The sequence below is a fragment of the Pteropus medius genome, unplaced genomic scaffold (assembly GCF_902729225.1).
Source record: "Pteropus medius unplaced genomic scaffold, Ma_sr-lr_union100, whole genome shotgun sequence".
Taxonomy (NCBI): Eukaryota; Metazoa; Chordata; class Mammalia; order Chiroptera; family Pteropodidae; genus Pteropus; species Pteropus medius.
This window is the reverse complement of record NW_024349803.1, coordinates 16,823,563-16,836,699: the sequence shown is the minus strand read 5'-3', so window position 1 is coordinate 16,836,699 and position 13,137 is coordinate 16,823,563. Positions and strand designations below refer to the sequence as shown.

The 13,137-nt window shown below is 39.2% G+C and overlaps 1 protein-coding gene across 1 annotated transcript in view; it reads right to left on the bottom strand.

Moving 5' to 3' along the window:
* Positions 1-12,518, bottom strand: part of ABHD5 (abhydrolase domain containing 5, lysophosphatidic acid acyltransferase) — a 31,571-nt gene extending 19,053 nt beyond the window's left edge. The window contains exons 1-2 of the mRNA XM_039837460.1: positions 12,365-12,518; positions 71-156 (exon numbers count right to left, since the gene is read on the bottom strand). Of these exons, the coding sequence (XP_039693394.1) occupies positions 71-156; positions 12,365-12,396 (118 nt within the window). The 5' untranslated portion in view covers positions 12,397-12,518. The remainder of the gene's footprint in view (positions 1-70; positions 157-12,364) is intronic.
* Between the last annotated feature and the right edge of the window lie 619 nt (positions 12,519-13,137).

Genomic DNA, 13,137 nt, shown 5'->3' with positions numbered 1-13,137 from the left:
TTCAGGACAATGCGAATATTGGACCTGTTTTAGCAAAGAGCTCAGTTAACTTACAAGACAAAAACCTTACATTTTAAAATTTTCTCTTCAGCTTCTTTAAGGTGTGATGTAGACGAAGGGCACCATGTGGGAAGCCAACCAGTTAGCCATCCTGACCTAGAGCATCAAAACAAAATACAAATAGGTGAGAAAATGTTCTTCTCAACTCCCAACTGTTACATGAAGAGAAGGAACGGAGAATAGGAAACATACGCCTGCGTTACGGTGAAGCTATATGTGACAAAATTCACCTAACGGGCACAAAGCATTGTGGTAAAGTACTGGGATTAAGGTACTCAACTTCAGCCTGTGAACTTGCAAGTGGATATCAAAGTGCATCTTATCTTAGTGGATAGGCAGATTCTAAATAATCAAGCAGAGATTAAAAATGGGCAGAACAAGAAAAGGCAACAAAGGCGGTCCCCCCACCTTGCAATTGAGAGACAGCCTCTTATCAAGGCAGAAGTGCAAAAAAAGTTAAAGACCATGAGTATTCATTACAATGGGAGGTTCATAGCAGGTATAAAATGTACCTGCTATGAGGGCTGAGAGAAATCTTATTAAAATGTGAGATTATTTTTATAAAAAGGCTTCAAAATCTCATAGTTATGGTTAGAACACACCCCTAATACAAATGCAGGGGCCTGGCCCATGTACAATCTGCCTAGGGTGAACTGGTTAACTGTTAATGGAAAATCTTTGAGTTCCGGCAAACAGTAGATGAAAAGAATGACCCAGGCATTTGGCAGAAGACAGCTGAACAAAGAGAAAAAGGAAATAAGCCTGAGACTGCAAGTGAGGAAACGTGTGGGGAGGCTGGAACTGACATGCTTTGCTAATAGCTATTATATTAGCTTTGCTAATAGCTAACCAGAAAGAAGAGCATGAGCCTTGAACTCCTGGCCTGGCATCAGTGGACCACAGGCTTACTTTAACAGTCTGAGGTAAGGGAGCGCTTCAGCAGCCACATGACAGCAAGGGTTCAGTACCTGACCACTATGATTTAAAGTGAGAACTTTCTGATGAATGAATTAGAGGAGGAAGAGATACCAACTACTGCAGATTCCAGCAGAGAGGTATGGGCCTGAATCAAGGCTTTGGCAATAGAAATGAAGATAAGAAGATGAGGCCAAAGGGATATTTAAAATAAAGCAGGCTAAAGTGTACAAGCTTAAAACTAGATGATAAATAAGCTCTGGAGAGCTAATGCACAGCACAGTGATTACCGTCGATAATTCTGTATTTTATACTTCAAATCGCCATGAGACTAGATCTTAAATGTTCTCTTTCATAAAAAAAGAAACTATAATTATGTGACATGATAGAGGTGTTAGCTAAAGCTATGGGTGGTAATCACATCGCAATATATAAATGTAGCAAATCAATATACTGTACACCTTAAACTTATACAATGTTACAGTCAATTACATCTCAAAGAAAAAATCAAATAGAGGAAACAGGTGACTCAACAACTACAATATATGACAGAATTACTCCACTCCACAAGTATTTACTGAGCACTTACTATCCGTGAGGAACTACTCTAATCACTGCGGACATATAAGCCACCAAACAGAAGTATGAGTGATTATTTCTTGTTGAGGGGATCAGGGAGTTGCTTTTGAGCTTGATCTTCATAGACAAATAGGATTATTTCAAAGGTGAAGTAGTGGTTCAAGCACCTCCAGTGAAGGAAAGGGCATGAGTCCATGTCATAGGAAGTGCATAATGTGTGTACTGAGATAACAAGCTTATTGTTTCAATAGCTGCTATAACAAATTACCACAAACCTGGTGGCGTAAAACAAAGGAAATTTATTCTATTGCAGTTCTGGAGACCAGAAGTCTGAAATCAGTATCACTAAACTGAAATTAAGGTGTCAGCCAGGGTCATGCTCCCAACAGAGGCTCTAGGGGAAGATCCATTCCTTGCCTCCTCTGGGCTCTGGTGGCTGCTGGCACTCCTTACCCTGTGGCAGGGTCACTCCAGTTGTCCGTGTCCATTACCACATTGCCTTCTCTCTTCATTGCGCCTTCCCCTCTTCAGCCTGTCTGTAATCTCCCTCTGTCTTTCACTTGTAAGAACGCTACTGTTACATTCAGGACCCACCCAGGTAATACAGGATCATCTCACAATTTTTAACTCAATCAGTTAAGTTAAAGTCTGCAAATTCTTTGCCATATAAAGTTAACATTCACAGGTTCCAGGGATAAGAACATGGACATATCTTTGGAGACCATTATCTCTGGGACCACTACCACAAATATAAAGCATGGAGTGTGTTCCAAGATAAAAATATGTAGAAACATTCAATAAATGGTAGTTGACATTATACTAATTTACTAAAATGATGTGGCATTAATTAGGAAGTAATTCCTAAAGTGAGAGTTTTAACTAAGGTTCAGAAGTTCAAAATTAGGAAATGACAATTGTCATTTTGTATCACTCCTTGTCTCAAAGATAAGGCTACTTCCAGTTGACCTACAGTGGGAAACTCAGCCTTTCTCCAGCCTTTTACTTGATACTCTGGTATCATTTTTATCACTTCTTAATTCTCTGTTCTCTAACCATAAATATTCCCTGCTCTCTTGCTTCTTGGCTCTGAATAACCTTTAAGTATGTATCTCCCCTTCCATTCATGATTCATTACACCTCTTACCAATCTCAGATTAGATTTCATTTCCCCTTTCATTTACCCAAAAAAGGATTAAATTGTGGTGGAAAAATGGTATCTTATACTCAAGCTTTATATTCTTCTCAAGTTGTGTTATATTATGACGTTCTTATTTATTCATCAGTATCCTTACTCAACTGTAAGATCCTGAGGGAAAGGACTTTGTGCCCACTAATGCATTCTCAGTTTCTATGCCAATACCTAACATGTTAATATAATATACATTGATGATAGGAGTGAAAAAAGTTTTTGCTTCATCTGAAATGCACCTGTTGCAGTGAATTATAAGTGGCTCGCTTGAGTAATAAGAGAATTTTCTGGGGGTGATCACGAAGTTCTCTATCTTAAGAGGTGAGTGGATGACACAGATGTATGCATATGTCAAATTTCAACACATGAACGCTTAAAATTTAAGGATTTCATAATGCAATTTTATACCAAAAAAAAGTAAAACAGGCTGGATTTGATAACTGGTTAAGAAGGTATAATAGAGGATTCCTAGGCTTCTCTGTTAGGTGCCACTAAAAAAGACAGAGAACACATGACAGAACAGTTGTGAGTAGAAAAATGTGCTAAGTTTTGGATGAGTTGATCCAGCACTGAGTTTTTTCTAAGCTTTGTAGGCTCATCCTACTATAACTCCCTCCCCTGTAGAATTTCTCTGGGCATTATGTATAACAGGCACTCAGAAATGTCTGCTGAGTGATTAAGTCACTCATAATCCAGGGTATACTTAGTCCAAGTTATCCCTACTTCATAGACATGAAAACTGAGGTCCAGAAATGTTAAGCACCAGGTCCATGAGTATACAGCTAGTAAGTGACACAAGCAGAGATTTCAGTTGAAAGCCCTTTTTTCCTCAGGTGACTACCTTCCTTAAAATATATGAGGAGCTGTCATTATCTACAGGATAAAATCACATTCCTTAGACTTGCACAGAACAGAAGATACATAACAGCCTGCATTACAATGAGGCTCTCTTCCTGTGTTCTCTGCTGCCAATTTCAAACCTTCTGCATTAACAAGATAAGACTGCTAGGCATCCCCTACAAATACTACATATAAATTACCAAAATTTTATAAACATAATATAAAACATTATTAATATTATCCTACTTATAAATATGTAAGACCATTTAGAAATTATCAAGGAAAATCAATTAAAGGCTTCACCAATGAATTTGTCAATTCATTCAATAATTTTTCAATTGTTGGGAAAACGTTGTTAACAAGCAATGAAAAGAATCTCATGATCTTTAGAGCTTAAAAATCTTAAAGTAAACCATTATTGAGCTGAAGCTCTTTGGTCCCTGACCAGGAATAATCATCATTCTATGTTTGGTCACAAAAATATGAGCTGGTACCAAGAAGTTAGTTACAACTCAACCTTATCAATTTTCTTAAATATGCCTCAAATTATACCACAGTTCTCTGCCAGAGAAGATCAGAGGTCAATACAAAAAAAGAAAAGAAAAGAAAAGAAAATTAAAGTGAAATGAACTATACTCTACTACTGCTCCAACTGACATCACAGACATGTTGAGGGGGAAAAACTCACAATTTTTGCCATCTTTTTCTTTAAAAACAGTTACATTCTCTGAAAACCTACAATACACAAGGTACCAGAGTTTAAAATGTTATATGCCAGTCTGTAATACAGGAATTATGTCTACCTCTCATCACAAAACCAACTTTCAAAGGATAAGATGTCTTTTCCATGCATTTTGCCTCCTAGTGATGGGCTTAACTCTTAGAGAAGAGGCAAAACATTTTTTTTTTTTTATGTTTGCAAGTTTAGTGCATTATATTAAAAATTAGGGCTCTTCAACCACAAGAGTCACTAACACCCCTCAAGTTTTCAGGACAATCTTTTCATCAAAGCATCAATTTTTTTAAAGTAAAATTTTTCTAAAGTATATTTAAACACAAAAATCTATATGTAACAAAATATAGTAAAATATTTTATTTTTATTCTTAGGAACAGTAAAGATACCTCTCTATTCCTAAGTCCTGATGTTTCTGTCCACTTTTGCCTTTACCAGATGATAGCATGTTTTCTAGAAACTATCTTGTACTTCTTTTGTAGAGATAACCTACAGGATTGAGCACTATGCACATAATAGGCTCAAAGAAACATTTCTAAAGAGGAAAAAGCAGGTATCTATCTTTTCCATCCTTTAGCTGATCACTCTTTGCTCACGAGTTCCCATATCTTAGCTTGCCATCTCTGCTGCTTCAACTCTCTAAAACACCCATCCAACTTCACCTCTTGTCTTTCGGGTAAATTGACCTCATCTTCAGAGACCCTCTGCCCTTTAGACTCAGGGTGTGTAAGACTAGAACTAAGGACATGAAATAGGAACTAAGGGCACTAGACAGGAACTAAGGACACAGACAGCAGCTTGTCAGATATCCAGCCATTCTTCTGAGATCACAAAATCGAAACTAAAAATTAAATCCATGTGCTCGTCTATAAAACAGTAAACAAGATACAGAGATGCCTTCTCATAGCTTTGGAAAATAAATAAAAAAGCAAAACTTAAATTCCTTCTTTTATTTAAGCAGATAATCAGTAAACATCATCATCCACTACTGAGGCCCTAATTTCAGAAGTGACCCCAGTGTCAATCACAATATAAAGAAAAATCATTTAGTGGGAGAAGATATTTGCAAATCACATACATGATAAGGGGCTAATATCTAAAATATATAAATAACTCATACAACTCAATAACAAACAATCTAATTACAAGATGGGCAGAGGATCTGAACAGACATTTTTCCAAAGAAGATATTCAGATGGCCAACTGGTAGGGAAAAGATGTTTATTGCAGCATTATTTACAATAGCCAAGATATGAAAATAATCTAAGTGCCCATTGATGGATAAATAGATAAAGAAGACACGGAAGATATATACAATGGAACACTATTCAGCCAATACTACTCAGCCAGAAAAGAATGAAATCTTGCCATTCATAAGAACATTGATGAACCTTGAGGTTATTACATTAAGTAAAATAGGTGAGGCAGGGAAAGACAAATACTGTATGATTTCATTTATATGTGGAATATAAAAAACAAAACAAAACCACCAATCTCAGATACAGAGAACAGACTGACTGGTGGTTGCCAAAGGGGCAGGGAGTTGTGGAAAACACGTAAAGGGGATCACGAGGTACAAACCTCCAGTTATAAAATGAATAAGTCATCAGAATGTAATGTACGACGTGATGAATACAGTCAATAATACTGCATCGCAAAAATTTTTTTTACAACATGCAAAAAATTATTGCAATGAAAAACATCTCAAATGTCCATCTAGACATAACTGTTAGAATTTTGGTAATTTCTTAACAATTTTCTAGCTAGGAATATATTTTACCATCATAGTTAAAATATGTTGTTTATACAAAATTCTTCACAGTAATTTATTTTTCCTACATGTCACTGCATTACAAAATTATTCATAAAACACAACTTTTAATGACTGCATGGTTTTCTATCACTTGTATATATCTTAGGGTGGTTTCAAATAGTCCCTTGTTGAAAATAAGACTGCTTCCATTGTTTCACTGTCATAAATTATGCTCTGATAATCATCTCTTCATATAAGTTTTGTCCTTGTGTCTTAGTAATTAAATGGTATGAACATATTTAAGTTTAATACATAAAAATTATTTTCTGTAATGTATTGCAAATTTTAAAGTTGCTAAAAAAGTAAATCTTAAAAGTCTTCATCACAAGGAAAAAAGTTTTTTTGTGACTAGGTATGGTGACGGATGGTAAATACTTAGTGTGATCTTTTTGCGATGTATACAAATATCCAATCACTATGATGTGTACCTGAAACTAATATGCTGCATGTCCATTATATTTCAATAGAAAAAAAAAAAGAAAGAAAAATCCATTCCCCATAGGGACTATACCTATTTTTGACAACAGAAAGGCTTACTAACATGCACCGAAAGCTTTTCTACACAGCGCCATTAGTTGAGCCCTGATCTTACCAGCACAGCTGAGGACCCAAGTTCTAAAGCCTCTGATCAAAACCAAATAAAAGGAATCTTGCTTTATAATCGCTGTAATAAGCACAGAGGAAGGATCTGTCTAGTGAGCCAGCTTCTGAGCAAGAAAAGCTTTAAAAGACTACACTGGATGTGGCAATTCTAAGGAAAGCCGAAAAAGATGTGCTTGACATATTAATAGAGTTTATTAACTTAAGAATCTGATTTTAAGTATTCTGAGTTTTAGAGAAAATACTGAATTTTTTTCCCCTAAACTTTCTACCTGACCTTTTAAAAAATATATATATACATATATATTCTTAACATTGTGCTTATGTCCTGTACCATCAACATTTTAGTTTTCTGGTAATTTGTTTTGTTCTCTAAGACACTTGACTATCTATAGTATTACTAAACCTGAATTGCACAATCTATAAATATTGTGAAATAGTGAAAGAGGTTTCAAAGTATTCTGAAGAAAATATAAGAAATCTGGCCAATTTCCACACACTCTTGGCCACTTAACATTTCTAATTAGGTTATAAGTAAAGAGGATTTCATTATACTACAATTTTGTTTAGAATAGCCTCCATATCTATACTGGTACTGTCAAGAGAGAGAAATTGTATTTATTACTACTCTCTATAAGCTACCCTAAGCACAGTATTCTATCTCATTTAGAGAACTATGAGGTTTTAATTTTTATTATAAATATTCAAACTACTTAGAGTTACATTACTCTGAAATAATTCCTCAATCAATGAATGATTGAACTTCCTAACTAGACATTATAACACTTGGGCAAATAAAAGCCTTCTTTCCTGGGAACTGACTTCCTAAACCCTATTCTTGGAAAAGAGAAAAAAAAAAAAAGAGTATGTCTCATATGACCCTAATTTAAAGTGATTAACATGCCATTTTATTTTAAATGATACTTAGGTGATTCAAATTATCACTAACTATTATTAGATCAATGACAACACAGGCCCTCTAATATACTTTAACACATTACTTAACATTCTTGTAACTTTTTTTTTTTTTTAATTTCTAGCCTGTAACTTTTAAAGACCCAGATTTGGAGAATTGATGTTTTAGACATAGCCATGTGCTAGAAATATTTTTTTCTCCAATTGTTTCCTACCTTCTCTCACACAGTAAACAAAGTATTCTGGAGTCAGACACAGCATCAAACATACTTAAAGCTTCATGTGTAATTTTAGATTTAAGTCATAATTTAAATTGCTAACAAATCCAAGTGACATTTTGTGTTAGTTCTAAAATGTTTCATCCACTAGATTGAAAAACGAAAAAAAACAAAAAAAACTAAACTAAAAATCCCATTCAAATTGAATAACATTTTTTAATAAAATTATCTTTCCATGTAATTTTTTTATGATTCACAGTCAGTAGTGAGGAATTATAGAACCATGAGGTTAGACTAAAAACCTAACATATGTTTCTGAACTGCTATCATAAATAAGTCAAATCTTTAAGGTCTCATTCAGAGATATCTATAATTCTGAAATGTATTATCCTGTGTTGTTTTTATGGACCATCCCTGGGACTTTATAATCTTTTGTTAAGTTGTCACAGGACTGAAATCTATTTGTTAAGTCTATGATTGTCATTTTGGAGAACAGGCAAAACAGTGAAGCATGGGTTGGCCCATCCAAGGTCAAGAAAGAGAATCATATTTCCAAGCTCCCCAATATAATTTAAATTCATGATCCTAATTGTTGGCCTAGTCAAATTCAAACTTCGAATTCTTATGAATATATCTTTTGATGTCTTTTGAATATCTTAGGATGAAAAATTTAAGTCACACAGCTGCAAAATATATAGTCGACTACTAGGTTTTTTATCTTAATGTTTGTGCCAGCATAAATTTACATAATGGAAGTTATTTAATTCAATAAAAATTTATTGAAGCTTACTATTTATAAACCTCCTTTAGGCTCTACTAGACATTTGTGCAAAACAAAGTCTTTTTCCTCAATGGGCTGACAAAAGAAATATACAAATAACTATACTACAAAAATGGTATAAATGCCATAAAGAACATTTGGAAAAATACCAACGACCTTGAAGAAGGGAAATCACAATCTGCTTTTTGGGTCCAAGAAAACAATGTGAACCAAGCCATGGGGAAATGGAAGTGAGCAAGGAAAATGTTTAATAAGGGATGAAAGACACAGCTTGGCAGTCCAGTGCACAGACAGGAAATAAGACTCCAAAGATAGATGGCAGCCACACTGCCTGCAAAGGGCTTTAAAGTCAGGCGAGGACATATAATAAAGCCACTGTGGGTAGCTGTGCTACAAAAAAGATGGTGTCTCTTGGGAATATAAAAGCAACTAATGAAATAAGCTATGTCAAGAGCATAGGAACCAAATTAGTTACTAAAGTCGGCAATAATCTAGAAAAGAGAATAAGGTAAGACTGAACCAGGTGGCTCCCAGGTGACAGTGGGAATAGAAAAGTGACATTGTTCTTATAATCTATCGGACTTGGCAACAGATTTGGTATTTGGGGCAATGAAGAGGGAAGAGGGGAGTTGAGAGATCACACCACAGTTCTGAATCTGGGTGACCAAAAGGACCCTGATAAAAGTGTCCTAATAAAAATAGGGAAGACGAGGGAAAAAACTGAGCTTTCATAATGTTTAGTTCAGGGGAAGGAGGGTACAAGTAAGATCCTGGCCTGGACATTTTACATTTGAGGAATCAGGTGCAAACATTTGGCACAAAGTTAGAAAAATCACTAGACTACTGAAGAGGACTCCACAGCGAGGATGAGAATTGTTCTCCCCACAGACAAGACATGTCAAGGAGTGTGAGTAAACAAGACGAGGATGAAGATAGAATGACTATATTCAGAGAATGGGGGAATAAAAAGAGAACCTAATAAGAGTGACTACTCGTCTCAGGTAAGACAAGCAGCAAAATGTTTTGAGCACTAGAATGTCTGATAAGAGTTTCAAAAAGGAGTAGCTATCTTTAGAGTGTCAAACACTGAAAAGGACCCAAGAAAGATAAGTACAGAGAAAAATAAAAGCCCATTGGGATTTGGCATTGAGGAGTTCTGAAATTTTTACAAAGTCAGGTGGCAAAGGTTTGGGAAGGGGAGATGACAACAGATAGGATAGGAGTGACTGATTTTAGCAGTCTACTAAAAGACAGAGAAATACCCTCTCCTATCTCCAAGAACTATAAAGTCAAATTCTAATGTAAATCCAGTAGGGGGCTGGTAAATGCACTGGAGAGGAAGGAAAGGAAAAAAATTCCTATTTACAGCATTTGATGATTTCCGTGGTGTAAATGCTACGACCACGGCTGATTTCAAGCTGCCAATGGGTGGCAAAATTCCTGAAAATTTAACAATGGTTGCCAGCACAAGCTAACTCCAGCATGCCACTGTAAACCACCTATTTTATGGTCTACTCCGCAACTGAGCAATTCTGTGACAGCGTTCCTCTAAACTCAACTGATACTTAATCATTCTCCGGCAGCGATTCACAGAAGTCTACCCTACTCTTGTTACATTTAGCTTTCTCAACTGTATTGCGACTGAAAAGGGTCAGATGTTGAAAGCCAGTGGCTCCTAGGCATGCCTGTCTTCACTAAGAGTCACAAAGGAAAAGACAAGAATCATATGCTCCAAAAAGTTTTCCTAAGACTTTCATAATCGTTTCTATTGCTATACCTGAAATATCTTAGAGATAGGGAACTTGATTCTGTTTTCTCACAATCCACTTGGCTGTTGGGATAGTTCTATTGTTGATAAACCAAAAACAATTTTTTTGAAGAGAGCTCTGTGTCGACACAAGGATTAAATAAGAAGTGTCAGTAGAGTAAGCTAAAGAAACATCCCAAATGAGTTCCAATCCCGGTGAGAGCCAGCAGAGATATGGGGAAAGTGCCTTAGACTAAATTCAGACACCTGAGAGGCACCCTGCTACTTACTAGTGAGGTGCTAGTAGCCTCCCAGTTGCAGGTCCAACTGAAAAATGGGAACAGCAATACCCAGCACACAGGGTCAACCTTAGGATTAATATGAGCAGTTTAGGAAACATCCACCAGGAGCAGGTCCTGCTTGGTACAGTTCAGAAAGCCATACTAGTTTGGACACTGGACATTGCTCAAGTGTATTGCTAAGACCAAGCATCAAGAAGGCCCACCTCTGTCATGGACTACGGCTAGTCGGTTGCTAAGAATTTTTTATAGTTTGTCCCCAGTGACCTTCAGCTATCACCCAAAGCCACAAATTCCTTTCACAGTTGTACCCTGGACTCCCAAGCCCCACAACAACAGGGAGACCAAAGAGTCCACCTAAAAGCAGTCTCAGAAAGAGCCAAAAATGTTTTGACAAACTAGATGGGAACAAGCTATCAGTTAGGTTCCTACTTGTGTCTACTTGACATTCAGCAACTCACCTCAACAAGAAAGTTCAAAACAAACCAAAACAATGGACTTATTCATCATATAAACAAAACTCAAGATATGAATCTAGTTTCTAATATTTCACAATTCCCCTCCCCCACATATTCCCAAATATTCCCGTCTTCATTGTACTCCATATTATCTTCTATCTTTTAGATTATGTTTCGCAGACCATTTTCTCTAGACATTTGAAGAATTGTTATCAAAATATCAACCATACATAGGAGAGGAGAGAAGTTTATTTACTTTCCAATATAAATAACTAGCCTTGAGAAATAAGGCAATAATGTTCATAACAATTTAACTTCTTCGCTTATTAACTATTTTATTGAGAAGTGCATGAAGTTACGGGTAGAAGATAATTTAAACTTAGTATACCTGTGTATAAAAATGATTCACATTAGTCATTTGTCTACACATACACACAGTTCTCCAGTAGCCAGGGCACTTGGAAGCAAAAGGAGATCTCCAGTTGAAAGATGATTAATTCTGAACTTTGCTAGCCATATCGTGTTAGCTTTCTTTCTTTCTCTAAAGTATCTGTAAATTAAACGTTTTCTGAAACCCAAAGACATATACCCACTTCCCCAACCCCCTTTACTTCGTGATGGGCTGCTCTTTCCCTGGACGCCCCCTTATGTCCCGCGGCTTCAAGGGGTGAATTTGGGCTCTGCATCTATTAGTGCCGCAAGGAAGCGCCGCCCCTTCCTCCAGGCTTCCGAGAGGCTCGGCCCCGGCGGCACTTTCGGTCTGGTCCCAGGCTGGACAGAGCACAGCGCGTACCTGAAAGCGGAAGCCACGCTCGGAAGTGGTCAAAGTGACTCGGCCGTTTCCCATGACCCGAGTCAGGTGCAGGGCCTGCCGGTCACCGCCCGCCCACCCGCCGCGCCAGGGCAGCGCTGGGGTCCCAGGCGGCCGCTGCCCCGGAGGGAACCCTTCGCGGACGACGACCCCGGGTCTGGGTACCCGGCCACCGTCGCCGCCGCCCCGCGGAGACGCTTACACGACAACGCGGCGACCCCTCTGCGCGGCCCCGGCGCCGACCGGCGTCCCGCCGGGACAGAGCGGGCCGGGGCTGCTCCGCGGGGCGCCGCGCGGCCGGGCGAGGGAGCGGCCGGGGTTTTGCAGTCCCCGGCGCTGTCCGCCCGGCCCCGGCCCGCGTGCCAGGCGCGCGCCCGAGCCCAACGCGGTCCCAGCCGCACTCACCTCTCGCCAGCGTCGTCCTCCTCCGCCGCCATGGCCGCCGTGCTGCGTAAGAACCGGCTTCTGCTTCCTAGCCGGCTGACAGGCCGACTGGGCCGCCGCGGCCGCCGCCGCCCTTAAGGCCGCCGCCGCCCGCGCATGCGTCGCCCGCCCACTCGCACGACCCCGCGGCGCGGCCGCGCGCTTGCGCGTGCCCGGCCATCAACCCCGCCCCCGCAACCACCAGCTACGCATGCGCCGTCCCGCCGGACGCGCTCCTGTGGGTTCTGGGCGGCCCTGGCAGACTCACCTGGCAGTTTGTGCAGTAGCCGATTTCAGTAATGACTCTGTTAAAGCACCATCCTCTGGGATGGACTGTCGGGTGCTAGGCACCAGGTAGGCACCTGCTGGTACCCTGGGACCGAGGCGCGACCTTGCCCTGCAAGAGCCCAGATAGTATCCGATCGATGCTGCGACGGCGAATGGAAGTGCCCTAACGGAGGCGAAGAATGGCCTCCCGACCTCTCCTCCCCTTCCCTGCAGTTGGGTAGCAAAGGGGAGAGGACGAATCTAAGGCAATGAGTATTCACTGCTCTAAATGCTGGGGTTACAGTAGTGGCCCGAACCAGCAACTTCCATTCACCCGCGCTCTTACGTACACGGGAGGGGTGTAAAGAGTCCGTGTTTAGGCGCTTAGAATTTTTGAAGGGGAAATCACTAATGTAAATTTTTTAAACCTATTTTCAAGTCTTATAGCCATCAGATACTGCCTGCTGTTGTAATTATACCACTCTCCA